The sequence below is a fragment of the Phyllobates terribilis genome, unplaced genomic scaffold (genome assembly GCF_046119375.1).
Source record: "Phyllobates terribilis strain yellow unplaced genomic scaffold, ASM4611937v1 Scaffold_5__5_contigs__length_657084704, whole genome shotgun sequence".
In the NCBI taxonomy this organism is placed as follows: domain Eukaryota; kingdom Metazoa; phylum Chordata; class Amphibia; order Anura; family Dendrobatidae; genus Phyllobates; species Phyllobates terribilis.
In genome coordinates, this window is record NW_027362765.1 from 567,869,620 (window position 1) to 567,894,481 (window position 24,862).

The following is a 24,862-nucleotide window of genomic DNA, read 5'->3' on the forward strand; positions in this document are numbered from 1 at the left end:
GAACAATAGACAGAATTTTTAGAAAATAGCAAAAGGCAATGGTACTCACCAGCCAAGGTTTCAAGAAAAAATGCACACCAGGACACGGCCGGCCCCCTTTTGTTAGAAGGAGGTAACACAGGTGCAGAATGCTGATGAAGAATCGCCCTCACCCACTCTCACTGGAGGGGCGACTGCCCAGCATTAAAACTGCACACAGATGAAACTTGCAGTAGGGTGCAATTCACACACTCGCGGCACCGTGCCTAGCCAGCATCCTATTACACGCCCCTACTATTCGACTAGGCGGGATGCCTGGCACCCTATCCGTGCATCGCAGAGTTGTGAAGCCCCCACTTACAAGGTCACCATTACTGGGCCTGGCCGTGTCCTGGCAGATAAAAAAAGTGCAAAAAATATCATATGAGGTATTAGTTGATATTTTGGCCAAAATAAGTAAGCTCGCATGGTGTGCATTTTTTCTTGAAACCTTGGCTGGTGAGTACCATTGCCTTTTGCTATTTCCCAAAGTTGGAAAGGACATGGGTGCTAAAGCCTCAGCGGCAGTAAATGTTGTCATCGCTGGTTTAGGTGTACTGACTGGTCTCAAGGGCATTGAGGAGAGGGGGTGCCCATCTAGTGGTGAATCCCATCATCAGGCCTCCTCAGAAAAGCTGCATTTTTAACAATAACAAGAAGTGAGAAAATAGCCCCAATTAGTCAAAAGGACAATGAGCAAAAATCCCACCAAGCCCTTCTGTCTTGGCTAATAAACCTTCAAACCTAGATGAATTACTAAATCAGTAAAACAGCATAGCTAACAATCAATGTCCTGCTTTTGTTTCTATTTCACAATTATCTTTAAAGTAGGACTTTTCTTCAACTTCTACCTCACCCTTTGATGGTTATGAATGGACTATATGTATTGGAGCTCCTGTGAAATATTTTACTGTCATAGGCTGCAATCACTCATGCAGTTTTCTTGGCAGTTTATATGGCTGCTTTTTGTGCTAAAGCCAGAGGTAGTTCTAAAAAGATTGAAAAGTATAAAAGATAGTCTGATTCTTATCCATCTTGTAGCCACTCCTGTGTTTAGCTTAACCTCTTCACGACCGATGATGTATAGGTACATCATCAGTCGTGTCCCTGCGTTTGATGCGGGCTCAGCATATGACAGCTGATTTGATCTCATACGGCTACATTGACAGAAAATGTAAAAAAAATGATGGCTCTTGGAAGAAGGGGAGGAAATAACTAAAACGAAAAATGGAAAATCACCTGGGGGTGAAGGGGTTAAGACAATGTATGAAAACCTGCCTCAAAAGCTGCTACAAAACTGCATGTGATTCAAACCAAAAGATATACAGTAAATATATATATATATATATATATATATATTCATGGTATTCTGTATAATGCACAATCTTGTCTCTGATGAAAACAATGTCACCATAAAACTCGAAAGACACATGTATTATAAAATGTTGTTTTCAGTATAGTATAGTTTATATATATATATATATATAAATATATATATAGTTTTCAGTATAACTCTTTCCTTTATGTTTTCCATTACTTTTTAATCCACTCTTGCCTTTGGATCAAAAAACTTTATCCAAAACTGCACCAATAACTGTATGTGTGCTTCCAGCCTTCATTGAACAGAAATGTAGCATTAATACATATTATTTTGAATATATGGAAACATGTCTTGTTTTTCAAATTAATGATTTTAAAGATTTAAAATATTGTGTAAATGTTATTTAGGATTTCTAGAGGAATAATGAATTTTAAATGTTGGAAAAAAAACATTTTTACATTCCTTTAATATAAAAATGGATAATTTGACAAGCATCAAATTAACTTACTAAATGCTATATCCATGTGCATATCAACGATAGCTTGATTAAACTGAATAAGTAACAGAATTTGTCATTCTTTCAGCTAGATGCAGTCATTGGCTTTAGGTTGTTTTTTGTGGCTACCTCTAATGCAGTGTCTTACACAAAGCAGATTGACAATGTATTATGTATGATAAAGACCCAATGAGGAGACGTAGTAAGGGTCAAGACTTATGTTTTTGGGTCTTCACTATAATGTAACAAAGGTGAACACTTGCTTTTTTCAGCCTTCATCAGCAAGCATCCTTTTCTTCCAGCTACCAGTCTAAAATAAGGTATTTGTGTCAAAATGAATGTGTAAAATACTAATGAAAAGTTCTTTGTGAGACTTGTTGCTACTCACCATTTGCTAAGCTGTGTGTTAGATATGATAAAGCTATTGTAGTATCTTAGTATGTGGTTCTAGATAGTATGTAATATTTATGAAGTGGAGTTGTGTAGTATCTTGATTTATTAGTTTGCATGAGCTAAATGTAGGTTGCATACAGTTGGAGTAGATTTTATTGCAAAGATTTATGGTTAAAGGGGTAGTCTTCTGATATTAAATTGCTTTTATTAGTTAGACAGCATGAAAGTAATCAAGTCTGCAATTGACCTTCTTTTTCTATCTGTTTTCATTCTCCTGCAATGAGAGCTTTTAACTTACATAGTATATGGCTTGTTGCCAATGAGATTGACCACTAGAGCCTGGCTGAGTAGGCACAGTAGATATATTCTGCGCTGAGCAGTTAGACAGATGTTTACCTCCCTTTCGAAGTCAGCCCCTGTCTGAGCTGCGGTTATCAGTCCTGCAAAATAAACAGCCCACTATTGGCAGTTTCCAAGCTGAAGCTTGACTCCTGAGATCCCTGCCACCTCTCACCAGATCATTCATTTGTATAGAACAGTTAGACAGCTGCTCACCTCCCTCTCCCTTTCAGCTCCTGACCAAATTACTGTTATCAGTTTAGCTAAGCATTGGGATGAAAGTATTGAACCAAAAATGTCACTCAAGGGGGAGTAACTGCCCCCCAAGCAACAATGAAGCGAAGAGACTGGAAAACTGTATGCTGCTGAAGACACAAGTTGAGAATAACCCTTTAATTGCTACCCTTATATTAATCACCTCTAAAGAGACATAACCTCACACTCTTAAAAGGATTGTCTTATAAAGATAACCCCTGTTTATATTTTCTGTTCAAGGGTATGGACATCATAGAGGGGTTTCCTCAATTGAGAACAACTATTAGGTCACGTTCACACGTTTAGTTTTTGGTCAGTATTTTACATCAGTGTATGTAAGCCAAAATCAGGAGTGGAACAATCAAAGGAAAAGTATAATAGAAACACGTCACCACTTCTGCATTTTGGCTTACAAATACTGATGTAAAATACTGACCAAATACTAAACGTGTGAACGTGGCCTTAATATGAGCCAAAATGACGATAGAAACACTTCTACACCCAGTTTGTCCATGCATTACAGATGAAAAAAATGTCCATACATGACATCTAAAGTCATCTACAAATGGGTTTGTTATATGCTAGACCTTAAATTCATTATTGTATCAAGTAAGTATTATATAACGCTATTAACCTACAGATATGGGGTTAATCTGCAGGTTAACAGCGTTATGAAGGTGCCCGGCCTCTGTAATGAAAGTGCGGCACCCGGGAGAAAATTAACTTTATTTCTCCTGGGAGCTGGCGCCTTTCAGTCATGCAGGCATGCCTGGAGCGATTACAGTCTGCACTTACCACAGCTGTAAGAACGCCCCAGGGCTGACTGACAGCCGGTATAACAGGCCATAGTATACCTCGAGTCCAGACTATACCAGGGGTTAAAGCGGCCGAGACTTGATTATATCCCAGGTATATTATGGCCTAGGCCAATTTATACTCCGGGGTATAGATTGGCCTAAGCCATTTCATACCCCCTCATACCAAGTTATACCCCCCTTGATATCAGCAGTGTTGAGTGATATACACAAGAATTACTTAAGTTTTCAACATCTTAATGGGGCTTCAGGTTTGTCAGCTAAGTTAATTGAGAACATAACCGACTAAAATCTTAAAATTTTAAACACATAGACTTGAACCAGAAAAACTTCAATCAATAAAAATATTAGAATTTCACATTACAGATGTTAGACTTCCCAGTCTTATTGTATTGTAAGATCAATCGTCATCATGTGATTAACAACGCAAATACCTTCCCACTACGTGTAAGTCAATTTTAAGTTTTTTAAAAAATGGCATCTAAAATCTATCTCATTTACAAGGGCTCATAAAATAGAGGGGTATATTGTAGCCTGGAGGGGTGTAGTTTAGCCTAGGCTATTTTATACCCCAGGGTATTGTTTGTCCTAGGACAGTTTATCTCCCAGGGGGGTATATTGTAGCCTGGAGGGGTATAGTTTGTCCTAGAACAGTTTATCCCCTGGGGGGTATATTGTAGCCTGGAGGGGTATAGTTTGTCCTAGAACAGTTTATCCCCTGGGGGGTTTATTGTAGCCTGGAGGGGTGTAGTTTAGCCTAGGCTATTTTATACCCCAGGGTATTGTTTGTCCTGGGACAGTTTATCTCCCAGGGGGGTATATTGTAGACTGGAGGGGTATAGTTTGTCCTAGAACAGTTTATCCCCTGGGGGGTATATTGTAGCCTGTAAGGGGTGTAGTTTGGCCAAGGCTATTTTATACCCCCGGGTATAGTTTGTCCTAATAGAGTTTATCCCCTGGGGGGTATATTGTAGCCTGTAAGGGGTGTAGTTTAGCCTAGGCTATTTTATACCCCAGGGTATTGTTTGTCCTGGGACAGTTTATCTCCCAGGGGGGTATATTGTAGCCTGGAGGGGTATAGTTTGTCCTAGAACAGTTTATCCCCTGGGGGGTATATTGTAGCCTGTAAGGGGTGTAGTTTGGCCAAGGCTATTTTATACCCCCGGGTATAGTTTGTCCTAGGAGAGTTTATACCCTGTGGGGTATATTGTAGCCTGGAGGGGTGTAGTTTAGCCTAGGCTATTTTATACCCCAGGGTATTGTTTGTCCTGGGACAGTTTATCTCCCAGGGGGGTATATTGTAGCCTGGAGGGGTATAGTTTGTCCTAGAACAGTTTATCCCCTGGGGGGTATATTGTAGCCTGTAAGGGGTGTAGTTTGGCCAAGGCTATTTTATACCCCCGGGTATAGTTTGTCCTAATAGAGTTTATCCCCTGGGGGGTATATTGTAGCCTGTAAGGGGTGTAGTTTGGCCTAGGATATTTTACACCCCCAGGTATAGTTTGGCTCTGTGTACAGTAAGTAGTGTGAGACTTAGATAAACCCCCTAGAATCAGCTCTGTCCATTACAGTAGATTAACCCTTTTCAAAACAATTATTTCTTCTTCTATTAGATTAATCCGTTGGTAGTTGCTGTACTCTCTTCCTTTTACTGGGCTTTATAATACACAGGGAAATCTTAATAATTATTTACAATGTTTGTAGTTTGATAGCTGCGAATTTATAAGAATTCATGATTGTAATCTAAAAAGAAGACACTGGAAAAAATGGCTATATAGGTGTACGAATCTGTTCATCCTGAATCCTCCGCGCCGCAGATCTGAGCACAAGGCTGTAAGTACCTCTCAGATGTTGTATAGAGCCGGCGCCCCCCTTACAGATGGTATGCCCTAGAGAAGAGAATCTCACCATATTCTGCACAGTAAACCCATGCCCCATAATACTAAGGGGAATTATCTGATTAGCTAATGACGTGTATTTTTGGCCACTTTTTGTCACTTTTTCTGTTTTTTTCTCAGAAATGATAGGTCATTTTTTAAATAGTAGCCATATGCTAACAATTATCCAGGCGACTAGTCAGTTTTCTGATAACTGGTTGACAATGTGGACTTCATGTCAAATACCATTACATCTCATAATGAATATTCTTCTTTGCTTTCAGTTCATCTAGCCAAGCTTATTCTTCAGTCACTGCTGCCAAAGGTCCCACGCCTTATGGAGGGTACAATGAGCCTTCAGCTCCTGCTGCCAAGCCCCGAGTGGTAACTACGGCAAGCATCAAACCATCTGTTTACCAACCAAGCCAAGGTAAGGTGGCACAGGATAATTATATTCTGCAATAATGCTCATATAATTGCTGTTCTGCTCAGTAAAGAGAGTGTGAAGCCGGGGTCAGAACAGACAATAGGATTTTTACTATCTATTGTAAATGACACATCAACCAGAACTTGTCAGAAATGAATAATTGTCCACTACTCAAAGAACCCCTTCCTAAATATTATATTCCTCAGTGCAAAATAGAAATAACAGACACCTCCCGCATCTGTACCATTCCAGCACTGTCAGCTCCAGGTGTCCCAGGGCTAGCATGACATTGCTATGCAATGTAAGCGCTGCAGCCAATCAGTGGTCACTAATGGGCTGCTTCGCTCACACTTTCCTTGGACAAACCTTGTAAGTGTTAGAGGTGCAGGACATCAGCAGCCGCTGATTAGCAGGATGTTGGCAGGAGGTATCTGTTATTATTATTTTACACTGGAGAATATAGTATTTAACCCCTTCGCACATTCTGACATGCATGGACGTCATGATAAGGGTGGGCGCATATGGAGCGGGCTCAGGAGCTCTGCCCACTCCTTACAGGTCAGATACAGGTTGTAGTAATACATGACCGGCATCTGTTCATACAGCAGGGATAAGCACTAACCAGATCTGCAGTTCATCATTCAGCCCAATCCCACTCAAAAATTTGATAAAAAGTAACCAAAATATCATATGTACTGTAAAATGGTATCTATAAAAAATTCAGCCCAGCTAATCCCCGAGGGTCTGGCTTTTGACACCCCAACGAACAGCATATTTTGCCAGGGGAAACCAAGGCCAGCCAAAAATGTAGCTTCTCATTCTCACTCATAAAAATGTGTCATGGCTGTACTCCACTCTATGACATTTAAAGGGAATCTGTCAGCAGGTTTTTGCTTTGTAGTCTGAGAGCTCGATGATGATGGGCAGAGAGTGTCCAGTGATGTGTCACTTACTGGCTGTTTGGTACAGTTTTGATAACATCCCTGTAGATGTAGCAGTGGTCAGAATACTGAGCCTTGTATAACACCGCTCACACTCCTGATTGGCAGCTTCCTGTGTACACTGTACATTGTCAGCAAGCTGTCAATCAGTGTTGGGGGCGGGGTTTCACAAATTAGCTGGACTGTCCTGCACATGAGACCTAGTGAGGCAGTGATAATCTCCTGCTGATAAAATAATGATTGTATTGAAACTACAGCTCACAGCCTACTAAGTAACACATCGTTGGAATCAGGCTCCCTGCCCCCACACTATGCTGCTCTCAGATTAATTTGAAAAAACCTGCTGACATATTCCCTTTAAATGTCAAAATACAGTGTCAGACATTGCATAACATTTTGTGCCTTAGATTTATTATTTTTAGTACAATGTACAAAACCTAAATTTTGCTGTTGAATATACAGTATATATAAATAATATTTTTTGTTAAGTTTATGTCTTGCTTTATGATGCTTTTTTAATAATCATGTTATTCGTTATTATTGCTACAAATGATTTTGTTAAACTTAACACTTTAGTGTCACTTTTACATGTTAGGCATTTATATGCACCATAATGAAACAGCTATGAATTCCAAAGCAATCCTGCATGTGAATTTAAAATGCAAAGGCAGCTGTTAGGGCATACCGCTGGTATAGGTGACACAAAGAATAGCTTAGGACAGTCCTGGGGACTTGTGTTAGGCCTAGGGTTATCCCTTAAAGGGGTTGTCTCAAATTCTTCAATTGGAAAGTTATTGCCTATTCTACATATAGTGAATATCCTCCAAACTTGAGACACCCCTTTAAAAAGTAGCTACGGCTAACAATCAGCTAGTTAGGAGACCTCTCCTTGTGATCACATGGGTTGAACAATATTTCCACAGTATTTTGAGGTCATGGTGAATTACAGCTGGTTCTTGTGGGCTCTGGTGCCCACCCGAGTGCTGTGACATATGGTGCTTGGAGTTGCAACAAGCAATCACCACCATACTCTTAAGGCAGATAAAGGCTGCAGATTTTGTCAGTGTGGCATTTTGTAAACCATTGGCACATTTTAAAATACTACAACACAATGGGTGATTTTGTACCTGGCTCGGAGTATCTTCTGCTACATTATTTCGGATATTTCCACTAGGTGGCATACAACCCCATATGGTTGAGGAATATGATAGAAGATCTTTGACAATGCGAAAGAACAATTCTACTGCAACATGAAACTTATTCAAGGAGTAATGACACATGATAGTTGTGTATAAGGAAGAGGAAAGGAGGGAGAAAGAGTGTGAAGGTATAAATATAAAATATAACTTTTAGGGCACGTACACATAGCCGTATTCTCAGCCTGAGTCTATGGGGCCGTGCACGTGTAAATTTTTTCCCCGAACAGTGTCTGTCCAAGGAAAAAATCACAACATGCCCGAGCTTGATGCAGTATTCAGATTGCACTCAGCCATGCAAGTTAATGAGTCTGTGGAAAACATCAGACTGCACTCTCATGACATCTGAGTGCAGTCTGATTTCCACGGACTGACAGAGAGAATCCAAGAGAATCGGAGCATACTATGATCACAGTCTGATCACAGTGTCACTTGCACAACCGACACTCTTCTCTCGGATATGAGAATCTACGGCTGTCTGCTCCTGCACTTATTGTGATAATTAAAAATATTAAACTTACTATCCCAGATTATTGGTATAATATAATTATGAACAGGGAGGAAATTATGATGTGCTAGACTGGTGTCGCCAATATATTATAATATCCAGTCAATAATATATTATAGTCTCTTTTTAGGATTATCACATTGAGACTAACGATAAGGGACAGGCATAAATTGGACTGGTGTAGTGTGGCAATAATTGGCTGTATGATCTATATGACCAAACGTAACAATGGTTATTTCAATATAAATTTGCTGATCAGTTCAAAGCACGTTATATGGTTCTGTAAAGCATTTATTACACACATATACTGTATGTATGATCCCTCTCAGGCGTACATCTTCTACAGTTCCAGCAGACTCCAGAGAACAACCCTCCCAGGCTGTCAGATATGCTCAGATCCTCCCCCACAGTGGTCACTTCAGTGGTCAGCCACTACAATAAGGCAGCAAAGATCTCCCAAATCAACTCACTTTGTTCTCTCTGTGGCCCTCCAGCCCTCGCTCTGCAGGCCCCATGTCACATAACTCAGCCTCCATCCACTCTTTCCTCCACTAGGGACCAGCTCCTGTGCCCTCACACGTCCACACTGAGGTCCTGTTCACCACTGCTCCTCTAATGCAAAAGACACAGGACAAGCAAATCCCAAAGGCCAGCTGCAGGTCAACTTGTCTCCAGATCACATGGTCCTTTTACATGTTCGCTTTCCTAGACCTTAACAGATAATACCATTAACAACTTCAGCATCTCAAACCACCAAGAATATTAGGTGTTAGCTCTCCACCACCAGGGATATAGTCAAGTGGCATTAACCCACTGTAGAGCACTATGCAACACCATGGCCTTTACCTCTAAATAAACCTAGACTGCTGGAGTTATTAGTTATTGACCTCCTAAACCTCTGTACACTACTAAGGATATTACCATTATTATTGTCAATGTCCCGTCAGATACCTTTTGTAGAAACGAGACGTGGCAAATGTGGTAAGTTGGAAAATAAATATAATATAATAAAATAGGCATTTTGACATGTCTGCTGTGGGCTCCAACAAATTTGGGGACTTTATTGTCTGAATCTACATTTACACTGCAGGATAATCGTGAACAAGTGTTGTTAAAAAATCTCGTTTCACGATTATCTTGCTAAACGGGCTGCTGATCACCAGATGAACAAGCAAAATGCTCGTTCGTTGGGTGAAATGATCTGGTGTGCAGTGCAAAAAATAATTGCTTTCAGCGGTGTATCGTCCTGTGTAAACAGAACTCGCACTGCCGAGAACAAAGGCAATGTGTACTGAGCGACCTAGTATGAATCACTCAGTGCGCATCATTTACTTTGGTCTGCCTGTGTAACCAGACACTCAAATGATCGCCAATCGGTAAAGCTTACTGATTGTTGGTTGCATCATGCCACCCTTGGTCCGTGTAAACAGACCTAAAGGCTATGTGCCCACGATGCAGAAATTTCCTGTGCATCTCTTTGGCAGAAAAACGCATGCAGATTTTACATACGTTTTTTCAGCGTTTTTACATGCGTTTATGCATGCGTTTTTTCAAGCGATTTTGAGCATCACTTGGAAAAGGGCTTGACAAGTTGGTCACACAATATAAATCCATGCAAGTGGCAAAAACAGTGTTTACTAGGTAACCAGTGTTGTTTTATGCACTATTGCTTTTGCTTAGTTTTTTTTTAGTTAATATTAAGTGATAAAAAATTAATATAAAACAATAATAATGATCAGACTTACATCAATAAAGTGAACCTGTCATCACGATTTAACCTGTTAAAGTAAAGGTATGACCATAATTGCCCTGTTCTACTGATTTAATGGATACCTGTAGTGAAACAATCCGTAGCCTCTTCGTGCATCAGGAAGGGACTGTGGGGCAGAACTGTGAGTAGGGTCTGCCATGGCCCCTCCGCATTTGTATGAGCCTTCCTTTTAAAATTTTGTTCCAGCGCCACCTTTACGGCGGGCAGCGCTTGTGCACATTTACAGTGGGTACGGAAAGTATTCAGACCCCTTAAAATTTTTCACTCTTTGTTTCATTGCAGCCATTTGGGAAATTCTAAAAAGTTCATTTTTTCCCTCATTAATGTACACTCTGCACCCCATCTTCACTGAAAAAAAACACAAATGTAGAAATTTTTGCAAATTTATTAAAAAAGAAAAACTGAAATATCACATGGTCATAAGTATTCAGACCCTTTGCTCAGACACTCATATTTAAGTCACATGTTGTCCATTTCCTTGTGATCCTCCTTGAGATGGTTCTACTCCTTCATTGGAGTCCAGCTGTGTTTAATTAAACTGATAGGACTTGATTTGGAAAGGCACACACCTGTCTATATAAGACCTCACAGCTCATAGTGCATGTCAGACCAAATGAGAATCATGAGCTCAAAGGAACTGCCCAAGGAGCTCAGAGACAGAATTGTGGCAAGGCACAGATCTGGCCAAGGTTACAAAAGAATTTCTGCAGTACTCAAGGTTCCTAAGAGCACAGTTGCCTCCATAATCCTTAAATGGAAGAAGTTTGGGACCACCAGAAGTCTTCCTAGACTTGGACGTCCAACCAAAATGAGCAACAGTAAGGAGATGGGAGAAAGTTCCACAAAGTCAACTGTCACTGCAGCGCTCCACCAGTCGGGCCTTTATGGCAGAGTGGCCTGACGGAAGCCTCTCCTCAGTGCAAGACATATGAAAGCTCGCATAGAGTTTGCTCAAAAACACATGAAGGACTCCCAAACTATGAGAAATAAGATTCTCTGGTCTGATGAGATGAATATAGAACTTTTTGGTGATAATTCTAAGCAGTATGTGTGGAGAAAGCCAGGCACTGCTCATCACCTGCCCAATACAATCCCAACAGTCAAAGATGGTGGTGGCAGCATCATGCTATGGGGGTGTTTTTCAGCTGCAGGGACAGGACGACTGGTTGCAATTGAAGGAAATATGAATGCGGCCAAGTACAGAGATATCCTGGATGAAAACCTCTTCCAGAGTGCTCTGGACCTCAGACTTGGCCGAAGGTTCACTTCCCAACAAGACAATGACCCTAAGCACACAGCTAAAATAACAAAGGAGTGGCTTCAGAACAACTCTGTGACCATTCTTGACTGGCCCAGCCAGAGCCCTTTAAATGGGTCTTAATACTTTCCGTGCCTACTGTATGTCCCTGCGTTTTCCTGTAAAATGGTGCCCGTGGCTGCGCAAGTGCAGATTGGGATCTTGGCTCAATGACATCCCGGGCCGAGATCTTGATCTGCGCATGCGCTTACATTTTGCTGGAGATCGTAAGGTTAATATGAGCCTGTGCCGCCTCCGGCACCATTTTACTGTAAAGTGCCGGGACATGATTATGCACAAGCACAGCCCGGGCAAGGGTGGCACTAGTGCGAAATTTAAAAGGAGGCTCATACAAATGCAGAGAGGCCACGGCAGAGCCGAAGACCCACAGTCCTGCCCCGATGCACAAAGAGGCCACTACACCAAAACTTCTAAGGTGAATTAAGCAAGAACCAGGCTACGGATGTTTTCACTAAAGGTATCCACTAAATCAGTATAACAGGGCCATTATGGTCACACCTTTTACTTTAACAGGTTAAATTGTGATTACAGGTTCTTTTTAATACATGTTATTATAGTTGTCTTATCCTAACATGTATTCTTACTTCTATAATTTAAGTTTACACATCATACTTCTCCTGCTATTCAGGACCTTTAGCAACAGCTCCCAACGCAATATGATGCCAAAATATCCAGTGATTTCAGCTGCCCAGTCTGAGATCAGCATATGATGAAGAGAGAGAAAAAAACTGATGTACAGTTTTGTAGAATTCGAAGCAGAATTTATTTTGGGGAAAAAGCAGAGTAAATCCTGACAGGTAACTAGAAAAAACAAAGGCTCTGATTCATTCTTACATTTGAGGATTTTGTAAATTTTTTGGTGTTTTGCATCTTTTTTTATTTTCACCAAATTCATTTTTCCATTTAAAAGAATCTTTTCTATAGGCTGACTGAGAAGGAAGGGTGTCACTCAGCTTGTGTGGGTGAATCAGGACTCTCATTATCTCTGCTAGGAGAACGGCCAGGATTTACCCTGCTTTTTACACAGAAATCGTGCTCGAAATCACATAAACCTATAGATCATGAAGCCCGGCTTCAGTTCCTCTATTATATCCAGCTCTTAGCTAGGGCACCATAAATCATCTGTCGGGTTAGTTTTAAAAGGGGTGTTCCAGAAAAATATGTAATAAAATAAAACAATCATATTACTCAGCTGTTAAAAAACCCGCTGAGCAACCACAATTTCTGTGGTCTCTGCCAGTCTTTGATTATATGCCAGCAGTGATGCTGTTCTGTACCAGCACGTCATTGCTGCAATCCATCAGTATATCGGTGATGGCAGTATGCTCACTTCAAGGGGTTGTCCAGGGAAAACATATTGATGACTATAGATCATCAATATGAGATCAATGGGGGATCGACACCCAGCACCACCATCAATCAGTTGATACAACCTGATCTGGCAGCAGCCAGTTGTAAGCAATGTAAGGAGCAAAAACACTGTATCTCTGTATGTTTATTAGTGGCCACTGCTGTGTACTGCAGTATATCGCCCACGTAAAGGTCTTCAATATGTTTGTGCTGGACAACCACCTAAATGTCACATCATTGCTATTGACACATAAACAAAGCCTAGCAGGAGACCAGTAGAATAACTTGAAGCTCATGTGCCCCAAGTTAAAAAATCCAACAGGGCCCTCTTGGTCTTCTCTTATGGGTCAAAAGGACCATCTAGACCCTCCTAGACTTTTCGGTCTAGGTGCGACTGCTCCCACTATAGTTATGTCCCTACTGGGGATCAATGGAGCCGTGCAGCTGAGTGCCAAATTATTCTCTTACATATTTTTTTCTGGCAGAGCTTTTTTTTTTACTTTTGGAACATCCCTTTAAAACTTAAGTTTCAGTCTCAGGTCACATACCTTAAATAACCAGCATTGCGTGATCCCACATACATGGCTGCGTACTGATATATCCCTGTACATCAAGCCAAGTTTGAAAAACAAATATCTGCTGCAAAACAGCACATTGACTAATGGGGGTTTTATCATGTGATTGATCTGTGCAATGTGCTACTCAGTTACCTTATATATACAGAGGTGGTATTTTCTCGCTGGAATTCTCTGAAAAATATATTTCTGAAACATATATTTAGATGTAGAATATTTGTTTTTTATCGATATTCTATTACTCTCCTAACTTATCTGGGCTCAGTCAAATAGAAAATAGTGGATTAAAGGGGCGTTCCCATTTGTTACTGTTATCGCGTCTCTTCCATAACAAAAAGATAGATGGCGGTCCAAACTATGAAACTTGTGTGAATGAACAGACAAAGGCCCTTTCGGCTATTCCATGCCCTGTGACTCTCAAGTGGAAATGTGTTTTAAAACAATTTGTACAATTATCTTCTTCAGGTCACGCAATCTCACACCAAAGTTGCCACCTCCTCCGACCGAGTATTTGGCGTCATGCTCACACACAGCCACCCTCTTTAGCGTTTCCACACATTAACTTACGCAAAGATTCTGTTGAGTAGTCAATCTCAGTACAGGACAAGGCTACTTCCACCAGCATATCCATCTGAACACAACAATGGCCCTCATCTGAAAGGGGTTGTTTCTGATGAGTTTACTCTATTTTGAAATTAATTATCATTCTATAATGTAATTTTCATATATAAAGTAGAAATATCACATCCAGATTGAATAGTACATTCAGATTTCCAATGACACCATTCAAATGGCACATAATCTTTATGAAATGGGGTGTACCATCAAGCCTGTATGAGCTGAACATGTTGCCTTCTACAGCAGCCAACAATGTCAGGTTGTACCTGCAGTTCTCTACTGCCACACACATAAGGCACATTTATTCACACCAACAGTAGGGCAGCCATCCCACCTTGGCCCTGATTCTTAAGGGCTACTATTATGCCATCCCGTCTACTCCACCCAGTCTAGTCTAGTTCACAATTCTTCTACCTGGTAACACCCTGGGCAAACACATCACATTGCTGATATTTATTAGCCTTCAAGGATATTCTGCAACCTCAGAATAGGATTCTACTACAGCCAGCCTCATTGCTTCCTACTCCAAGGATCGTTCACTCTCGGGCGAGTGACTCTTTTTCAGAATTCTGCACAGGACTCCAAGTCGAAGATTTCCAACCCCCGATTCAGCACAGCCTCCAGTCTTTCCCACCTTACTGCAGAGGAAAAAGCTTGGCCATGTTCTGGCCTATTTTTTTGCACCCTCAGGTTGAGCACCTCATCATATTGCTAGATCATTTTATCACATACAACCCCTGGCAAAAATTATGGAATCACCGGGCTCGGAGGATGTTCATTCAGTTGTTTAATGTTGTTGAAAAAAAACAGATCACAGGCATGGCACAAAACTAAGGTCATTTCAAATGGCAACTTTATAGCTTTAAGAAACACTAAAAGAAATCAAGATTAAAAATGTGGTACTCAGTAAGGGTAATTTTTTTCAGACCAAGCAGAGGGAAAAAATGATGGAATCACTCAATTCTGAGGAAAAAATTATGGAATCACCCTGTAAATTTTCATTTCCAAAACTAACACCTGCATCAAATTAGATCTGCTCATTAGTCTGCATCTAAAAAGGAGTGATCACACCTTGGAGAGCTGTTGCACCAAGTGGACTGACATGAATCATGGCTCCAACACGAGAGATGTCAATTGAAACAAAGGAGAGGATTATCAAACTCTTAAAAGAAGGTAAATCATCACGCAATATTGCAAAAGATGTTGGTTGTTCACAGTCAGCTGTGTCTAAAATCTGGACCAAATACAAACAACATGGGAAGGTTGTTAAAGGCAAACATACTGGTAGACCAAGGAAGACATCAAAGCGTCAAGACCGGAAACTTAAATCAATATGTCTCCAAAACAGGAAATGCACAACAAAACAAATGAGGAACGAATGGGAGGAAACTGGAGTCAATGTCTGTGACTGAACTGTAAGAAACCGCCTAAAGGAAATGGGATTTACATACAGAAAAGCTAAACAAAAGTCATCATTAACACCTAAACAGAAAAAAACAAGGTTACAATGGGCTAAGGAAAAGCAATCTTGGACTGTGGATGACTGGATGAAAGTCATATTCAGTGATGAATCGCGAATCTGCATTGGGCAAGGTGATGATGCTGGAACTTTTGTTTGGTGCCGTTCCAATGAGATTTATAAAGATGACTGCATGAAGAGAACATGCAAATTTCCACAGTCATTGATGATATGGGGCTGCATGTCAGGTAAAGGCACTGGGGAGATGGCTGTCATTACATCTTCAATAAATGCCCAAGTTTACATTGATATTTTGGACAGTTTTCTTATCCCGTCAATTGAAAGCATGTTTGGGGATGATGAGATCATTTTTCAAGATGATAATGCATCCTGCCATAGAGCAAAAACTGTGAAAACATTCCTTGAAAGAAGACACATAAGGTCAATGTCATGGCCTGCAAATAGTCCGGATCTCAATCCAATTGAAAATCTTTGGTGGAAGTTGAAGAAAATGGTCAATGACAAGGCTCCAACCTGCAAAGCTGATCTGGCAACAGCAATCAGAGAACGTTGGAGCCAGATTGATGAAGAGTACTGTTTGTCACTCATTAAGTCCATGCCTCAAAGACTGCAAGCTGTTATTAAAGCCAGAGGTGGTGCAACAAAATACTAGTGATGTATTGAAGTGTTCTTTTGTGTGTTTGTTTTTCATGAGTCCATAATTTTTTCCTTAGAATTGAGTGATTCCATAATTTTTTCCCTCTGCTTGGTCTGAAAAAAAATTACCCTTACTGAGTGCCACATTTTTTTTCTTGACTTCTTTTAGTGTTTCTTAAAGCCATAAAGTTGCCATTTGAAATTACTTTAGTTTTGTGCCATGTCTGTGATCTTCTTTTTTTCCACAACATTAAACAACTGAATGAACATCCTCCGAGCCCGGTGATTCCATAATTTTTGCCAGGGGTTGTAATTAATGCAGTAAAACAAAACCTCCAAAGCAATGGTGGAATTCTTTGTTTTTTTCACCATTTCACCCCATTTGGAGTTTTATTCCCGATTTTTTTGTACATCATATGGTAAAGTGAATGATTTCATTCAAAACTGCTACTCATCCAGCAAAAAAACAAGCAATGCCAATACAATTCGAAGAATTAGAAGATAAAACAAAATAGCAAACACATTTAAAAATCGCCTAGGTGGGAGGTGGTTAATTTAAATGTGGTTGCCTCAGCTGAGTATATTATATATTAAAGGTGAATTATCATTCTATGTAGTTTTTACATATAAAGTATAAGGCCACGGTCCCACTATCAGTATTTGGTCAGTATTCAGTATTTTTTCTCAGGAGTCGGAGTCAAAACCAGGAGTGGGTGATAAATGCAGAATTGGTGACTTGTTTCTATTATATCTTTTCTCTGATTGTTTCTCACCTGGTTTTGGCTCCCACTCCTGAGAAAAAATACAGATCGAATACTGACCAAATACTGATAGTGGGGCCGTGGCCTTATTGTTACATCCAGACTAAATCTGGCACAGCGTTGAACCAGTGTGAAGAATGTGGGGAGCAAGTTCTGTTCTACAGCTGCTGAAGCATGTCAGGTTGCACCTGAAATTCTTTATTGCCTCTTTTCTCTTAAGAAAAATGGGAATAAATCATGCTGAAATCATTTACTGCTCATGTGACCAGGAGGCCATGTCCCCTTTCTTCTACATAAGGTAAAATTGCACGACCAATATCACAGAAACCCCAGGCTATTTACCTCTGCGGCTGCTGCAGTATTAATGTAGCAATATATGACTGAGAGGGAAAAGCTAATAGCCAGAGCAAATTCTGAAAATCACATAAAGAAACAATAAATAATCTTGCAATTGACATTATTCATTTGAATTTATGATGTTTAGTCCACTATCCAATATGCTGTGTTCTGCATAATGCTTAAAGGGGTGGTCTGAAATTAATATTGATTTTCATCCTAAATGTCTATCTATTTATTTTAATAATATAATAGTTTTTCTAATATGGTTTATTTAAAAAGTCCCTACCCTTCCCTCTCTAATCTAACTGCTTTAATTGTATTTTTTTTTGCCAACTTCCGTTTTGATGACGCTTTGTTTGAAAATCCCAAGTGCATGCTGGGATAGTTAAACAGGACCTCATCAGGGGGCAGAGCTGTGGTCACTGCCTCAGCCTCTGAAATGAAGCATCATCAGTGACATCCGTTTCAGGGGCTGGGCTAGTACCTGCTCTGCTGAGCATGCATCGGTTGTCAATTCCGACATTTGCTCAGTATGAGCTCCCTTCTTACTGTGAATTTTCTTCTCAGTGCTCAGTGACAGTGCTCTCCCTCGCCGGCTCTAAAAGAAGTGAAGCCTTCAAGAGAGTGCACTGTCAGTGCACATTGTAAGAAAAGAACACAGAGAGCAGAGAATAGTCTTGCCCCTAAAGTGACATCAGTTTCGTGGGCGGTGCTGGTCTCTGCTCTCTTATGCTCTAATTAGAGACAGCGAAGCGTCATCAAAATGGAAATAGTTAAAAATAAATAAAATAAAGCCGCTCGAATAGAGTGGGAAGGGTAGGAACTTTTTAATTAAACCGTATTAGAAAATCTATTATATTATTTAAATAAATAAAGAGACATTTAGGATGAAAATCAATATTATTTTCGGACCACCAACATTCCTATTCTGGAATACTGAGCAGAGAATTACGGTATGTCCAATGTTTACCTTTTCTAGCTTCTGGAACTAATATGGAATAGATACAGGAAATATTTGCAGATGTTTTCTGTGTCTTTAATATTAATGACCTATCCTTGGAATATGTCATTTATATTAGATCGGTGGGAGTCTGTCTGGCTGCAATACCCCTACTGATGGGCTGATAGAAGCTCTGTACATTGAGTAGTGATCTTGAATGCTATTGCGAGCTCCCTCTTTTTCATTTACATGCTTGCAATGCTTTTTATGGCCACTACTCAAGCTAACGAAACATGCCACCAGTGCACTGTGACATCTTCAATTAGCTGATTGATAGGGGTTAAAATTAAAGTCCAGGAAGACCCCTTTAACAGGTTGTCTCAAACGACAACCCCTAGCAGCTGAAGGCTGAGGCTCCAGCTCCCTGCACTGCAGACTAACTGCTGCAGGCACTGCAGACCAACTGCTGCAGGCACTGCAAGAAGACATGGCCAGCCAAATATGCAGCTCACAAAGGGACCTCCTGGATAGAGAATTCCCTTTGTGATATTAATATACACTAACAGGATGACGAAAAAACACTTTTTATGAGTATCAATTAGCCTTCCCTTACTGCAAAATCATATACCTATAGCTAGAGGAACTGTGCAGTTTGTTACTGTGCAGTAACGTTAGATCATAGTCAGAGAACATGTCTGGGCGCCAGAGTATTCTCCATGTTCTATACGTGTTGCCTCCTCCTGCGTTTAGTTTAGTGATATGCCACAACATGCTGAGACCTTCATCTAAAGAATATGACTATGATGTAAAAAGTATATTTTTAAACTTGTGATTGGATGATTCATCCAGTACAAGTAGAAGTGATATGGGATAAATCTTGTTACTGCTGACTATAGTGAAAAGACTATGAGAAGGGTATTGTCATGTCAGTAGTTGAGCTTTTCCGGAGTATGTCATCGGAATATATGTGAATATAACACTGCTAAAATAACAATGCACCATTTTTATGCAGAATCTAAGTTGTATAACTTGCTGCGTATTCGCCCCAGCTTTGACTTTTTCCATTGGGGGGTTATTGGATTGGAAGAAAAACAGATAAAGTGCTCGTAGGACATAGCAGCAATGTATACAGAGCCAGGGATGGAGACTTGGTGGAATGTCGCTCCCTAGAGAGGGGAGAGTCGATTTGCAGCACTCCGGTCATTTGGCCACCTCAGTAATCTGTGACCACTAGCATCTGGCGAATCTCCTTACCTCCTGGCATTATTGGCTCCTCCTTTTAATAAGCTGGGGCTGGCACGTCCCCATTATTGCAGCATGAAACAATTCATGACGTTGTAACAGTCCAGCTAATCAAAAGAGGAGCCAAGAATGCCTAGAGGTTTGGAGATTCGCAGGTCTCCAGTCCAGTGGTCACAGATTACTGACCTGACCAATGGACCAGAGTCCTGCTAATCGATTCTACCATCTCTAACAGTCACCTATTTTCATTGTATATTGGACACAACAACCAACCGTGCTCCTTAGTGCAATCATTCAGGGTGCTGCTGCCTTTGCTAGATCATCGGTGACTCAGAGTGACCCCCTAATCACAAAAGATATGTAAAGGAAAAAAGTTGAACTGATACCAGTCATATCTTTCACTTTTTGCATTGCAAATGGCAAAATCCACAAAAAATGTAGAATTAATTAATACACTACAGATACCATATCCGCAGCATAGGTCATTTTACTTTGCACGTTTTCTCTGCAGATAGCGCATTAGATTTTACAAACTGGCATCCACAAACTGGGTAATATAATATACAGTGGATTTTTCACCCAAATAAAAAGTCAAATATTCTACTTTTCTATAGGGGTAACATAGTAAACAATTATGTGTGATATTCAGAATTCACATGGTGGCATGCACACACACCTACAACTACTCCTTAATGTTATTACATGTTTCAGGTCCTTCTCCAGGCTTTGCTCCATCACCTGCCCCTACTTACTCAGCACCTCCTCAGCCAGAGCCAGCCAATCGCCCTCCATGGATAACTGATGAAACCTTTTCTCAAAAATTTGCACCTGGAAAAACTACTTCCACAGTTTCTAAACAGATTCTGCCAAAAGCAGCACCTCCTCCTCCACCTCCAATAACTACTCCAAGCTATCCTCCTCAGCCCGCTAGTCAACCACCTACTCAAGCACCTAGAGGTACGATTCAGCGTGCGGAACGATTTCCAGCAAGCAGCAGGACCCCCCTTTGTGGACATTGCAACAGCATCATTAGGTAAGCAGATCAAGAAGTTTGGAAAGAAACATGTACCTATTCCTGGCTATCCACACTGAAGACCATGCCAAGGGTTAGTTGGGGAAGCATGTTCAAGTTTTCACCAAGTCAAAACCTGTTTTAGGAAGAAGTTGTTCTTTTAGGCTGTGTTCAGACCATGCATTCGTGATGTGTTTTTTTTGCTGTGAAAACATGGTAAGAACATGGCGATTTTACCACTTTTTGGAAAAATCAAGGCAAAAAAAGGCATTTGAAAAAAACTTTAGTAGACATCAAAACTGCACTATTAAAACAAGGCCTTCTGAAATGTAGAAATGTTTGCTGTGCATTTTGTATAAAATGAGTTAACAATTAACTATTTTGTATCTATTTGATATACAGGGGTCCATTCTTAGTGGCCATGGGTAGATCATGGCATCCAGAAGAATTTAACTGTGCCTACTGCAAGACTTCCCTAGCTGATGTGAGCTTTGTTGAGGAGCAGAAGAGTGTCTACTGTGAACGATGCTATGAGCAGTTCTTTGCCCCAACCTGCGCTCGCTGCAACACTAAAATTATGGGGGTAAGTCCTGAACAAAATTGGAATGGTTACCCTAAAACTAAGAAGTATTACATATCTGTTTTCTATTTTAGGTGCTTTTTAGGTTCTGATTTTTCATGAATGCTTAATTTACTACATTCTACTTATTGCTTCCATATATGTCATGTTGTATTGATGTATTGGTAGCTCTAAGGATTGAAGTTACATTTACTGGGAATAGGAATGAGAGAGTACCCACACAAACTACATTTGCTTATTTATTTTACACACTTATATAGCACCATCACATTCCGCAGCGCTTTATAGACATCATCATCACTGTCCCCATTGGGGCTCACAACCTATATTCCCCATCAGTATGTCTTTGGAGTGCGGGAGGAACAGTACCTCGAAGAAACCCACGTAAACAGGGGGGGGGACATACAAACTCCTTGTACATGTTGTTCTTGTTGGCACTTGAACCCAGGACACCAGCACTACAAAGCTACAGTGCTAACCACTGAGCCACAGTGCTGCCCATTTGTAGGTTTAAGTGAGTTTTTAGGTTGTTTTTTTAGACCTGAAGAGTAAAAGAGTTGCAAAGTTTTTTGGCAAACCGTTCCAAAATACAGGAAAGTTATATGAAAATGTGTGAAGGCAACAATGTAAAATTGGTTAAAGAGGTAGTCCAACCCCAGCGTAATCAATTCAAGTCCCTAATTTAAAAAAAACAATGGATACTTGTATCCTACTGCTCCGCAGTTCCAGCTGTGTTGGCCCCGCTGTTCCCAAAGAGAGAAACGACTTGTTGTGTCACGTGACGGCTGCAACCAATGAGCCCCTGCTCTTTGGCCGCAATTTTCTAGTAGGGTGGATGTCCACTCTAACTCTAACGAAAGTTGCTGCTTGGCATCACCAATCATAGAACAAGCTATGGCTGTAGTGGTGCCCCCGTCTCTCTTGTGCCCTCACCTTAATCTGCGAATTGCTATGTATGACCTGACCTGAGTCGACTATCTAATGTCAGTGGTGCATGGTTATGTGTCTGTCACCACTTTGCTCATTTCTGTTTCAATTAAGAATGGCGTGTAGAGCGGTCACAATGCAATTTTGGCCTGGCTTGGATTTGTGGCACTACCACTATCTTCTGTGCTGCAACTGCTGTTGTAATGTTGCATACAGCTGAAGACTTAAAACTAATTCCTGAATTTCCCGATCCTTGACCTCTTATCCATGCCCTTTTCCCTCTATCCTACCTCCCCAATTTCCCTCCTCCCCCAAATGTGTGTCCTGCTGCCACTGACGCAAGTTGCTGATCAGCATTTGTGCACAATTTTTGTGCGCTTTTTTCTCATTTTTTTATTTTTAATTTGCATCCTGCGGCCACTGAGTGCTGATTAGTGACACACATCACTGATCGGCATCTCTGCTCAATCTTTGTCCAAGACCTTTATCTTTCCTGTCAGTTTTTCACTTTTGCATTTGCACCAATTCTGTGGGTGCAGCCTGCTGCCACAGGGTGCTGATTGATGACGTATATCGATGTTCGGCATCAGGTTTTTGCTCAGGAGTTTTGGTTTTTTTTGTAATTTTTTTTTAACTCTTGTGACATTATTTGTAATTTTCTCCGCACTACCTCTTTGTGTGTCTGTACACCCTGCGGCCGCTGTGCTCCGATCAGTATTGTTTATCAAAGTCCGTGTTAACATTTTGCTGCAGGATTTTAGATATAGAGCCGTTTAGCAATTAGTTAATATTACAGTATTTTTTTTACTAATATACAGTATACAGAAATACAGATAGCGTCAGTAAGTTGCAGGTGTTCAGTAATCGTTTTCACTGATGTTGGTGTAGTACATTACATTTTGTGCAGTTTCAGAATTTTAGTGGAAGATTACTGTAGTAATTATTATATTACAGTTTTTTTCTATTAAACGATAGAATTATGGTTAACAACAGTTAGTTGCGAGTATTCAGTAATTGCTTTTACCGACATTCACTTAGTATTTTATTTAGTGTAGTTTCAGCATTTAAATGGGGAATTACTTTACTAATTATTATATTCCATGTTTTTTCTACTAACATGCAGAATTAATTTTAGTGTTTATTAAAGTGGTGCATAATTAAAGTAATAGTTGCAGTTCTGCATAATTTTGACCTAAGACTACGTTAGATTTTCATACAGGTCCTAAAAGTAGATAAAGAACCAAATAAAAAAAATTAGTCACAAATATTAGACATTTTTTTAAATGAGAAAAATTATATCACATGTCTGAGAGGGACAAAAGTATGTGAACGTTTGCTTTCAGTATCTGTTGTGATCCCCCGTGCAGTAATAACTGCATTTAAACGTTTTTTGGTAATTGATGATTAATCCTGCATATCGACTTGGAGGAATTTTAGCCCATTCCTCCCTACAAAACAGCTTCAACTCTGTTATGTTGGTGGGTTTTCTCACATGAACTCCTCGCTTCAGGTCATTCCATAACATTTCTATAGGAATAAGGTGAGGACTGTGACTTGACAGTTCCCAAACATTAGCACCGATTCATCAAGCCGACGATTTTCTAGACGCTCCTGATTTATTAACTGTCTGACTGGTGGCCCACCATGCTCTACGCTAGAAATCTTTCTTCATTTTCTTATTGGATTAAGATTGCTGACCTAAGGAATTAAATGATCTTTGGCGTCACACCCCCACGACGCCCCCATCCAGCTCCAATTCTGCACATTTTTGCGCAGCTGGGAAAAACTTGTGAAAATGCCAAAAGTCGCTAAATTTTAGCATTACTTCAAGTTGCACCAAAATGTTCTGACTTTTCAGAGTAAATTACACCAGAATTCTGGTGAAATTGCTTTATTGAATCAGTTTATTCTTTTTAAAACCATTCTTTTGTGAAACAACTGTTGTGCTTTGAGGCATTGTCTTGTTGCATAACCCATGTTCTCTTGAGACTCAGCCAATGGACAGATGTCCAGATATTCATTTAGTATTTGCTAGTATATTTTTGCACTAGAGTTCTAGTCCTCTTCCTCTCTGAAGAGACAATTTGCATTTTTCCCAGAGGAGCATTGCGGCTTAAACGTCTTCTCACCTTGACATGCTTAACATGTCACTCTCCCCAAGGAGAAATGTTACCCCTTGGATCCCAGTCAGACGCCTCTCACCCCGCCACACTTTGCACTGACGAGGAGCAATATCCCGAAACACAGTGTCTACAAATTGAGATTCTGGTTCTGGCTTTTATCCTAAGTCATGTGACAAGGCTCGTTAGAGAGTTAATATTGACTTTTAGGATTGCTACTTCCTATAGGTGGCACTAGAGTTTTCGTCCTCTTCCTCTCTGAAGAGACAATCTGCTTTTTTCCCAGAGGAGCATTACAGCTTAAACGTCTCCTCACCGTGACATGTTTAACATGTCACTCTCCGCAAGGAGAAACGTTAACCCTTGGATCCCAGTATACTTTTAAAATTCATTGTTTCATCAATGATAACAAGCTGTCCTGGCCCTAATGAGGCTAAAGAGGTACAAACCATGTTATTACCACCACTGTTTCTGACCAATGATATGAGGTTTTTATGCTGTAATGCAGTGTTTTTCTTTCTCCAAACATAACACTTCTCATTTAAACCAGCTCTATTTTGGTCTTACCCAGTGGTGTAACTAAGGTTCTATGGCCTATTTTGCAATT

General features: G+C 40.4%; 1 protein-coding gene across 16 annotated transcripts in view; it reads left to right on the forward strand.

Annotated features, from left to right (window-relative positions):
* LDB3 (LIM domain binding 3) overlaps positions 1-24,862 on the forward strand; it is a 303,819-nt gene that overhangs the window by 237,781 nt on the left and 41,176 nt on the right. For 14 of the 16 annotated variants that reach the window (XM_073685870.1, XM_073685873.1, XM_073685879.1 and 11 more), the window contains 4 exons: positions 2,108-2,155; positions 5,799-5,944; positions 20,328-20,649; positions 21,031-21,211. In XM_073685870.1, the coding sequence (XP_073541971.1) occupies positions 2,108-2,155; positions 5,799-5,944; positions 20,328-20,649; positions 21,031-21,211 (697 nt within the window). The remainder of the gene's footprint in view (positions 1-2,107; positions 2,156-5,798; positions 5,945-20,327; positions 20,650-21,030; positions 21,212-24,862) is intronic. The other 2 variants (XM_073685876.1, XM_073685884.1) reach the window with 1 other exon arrangement.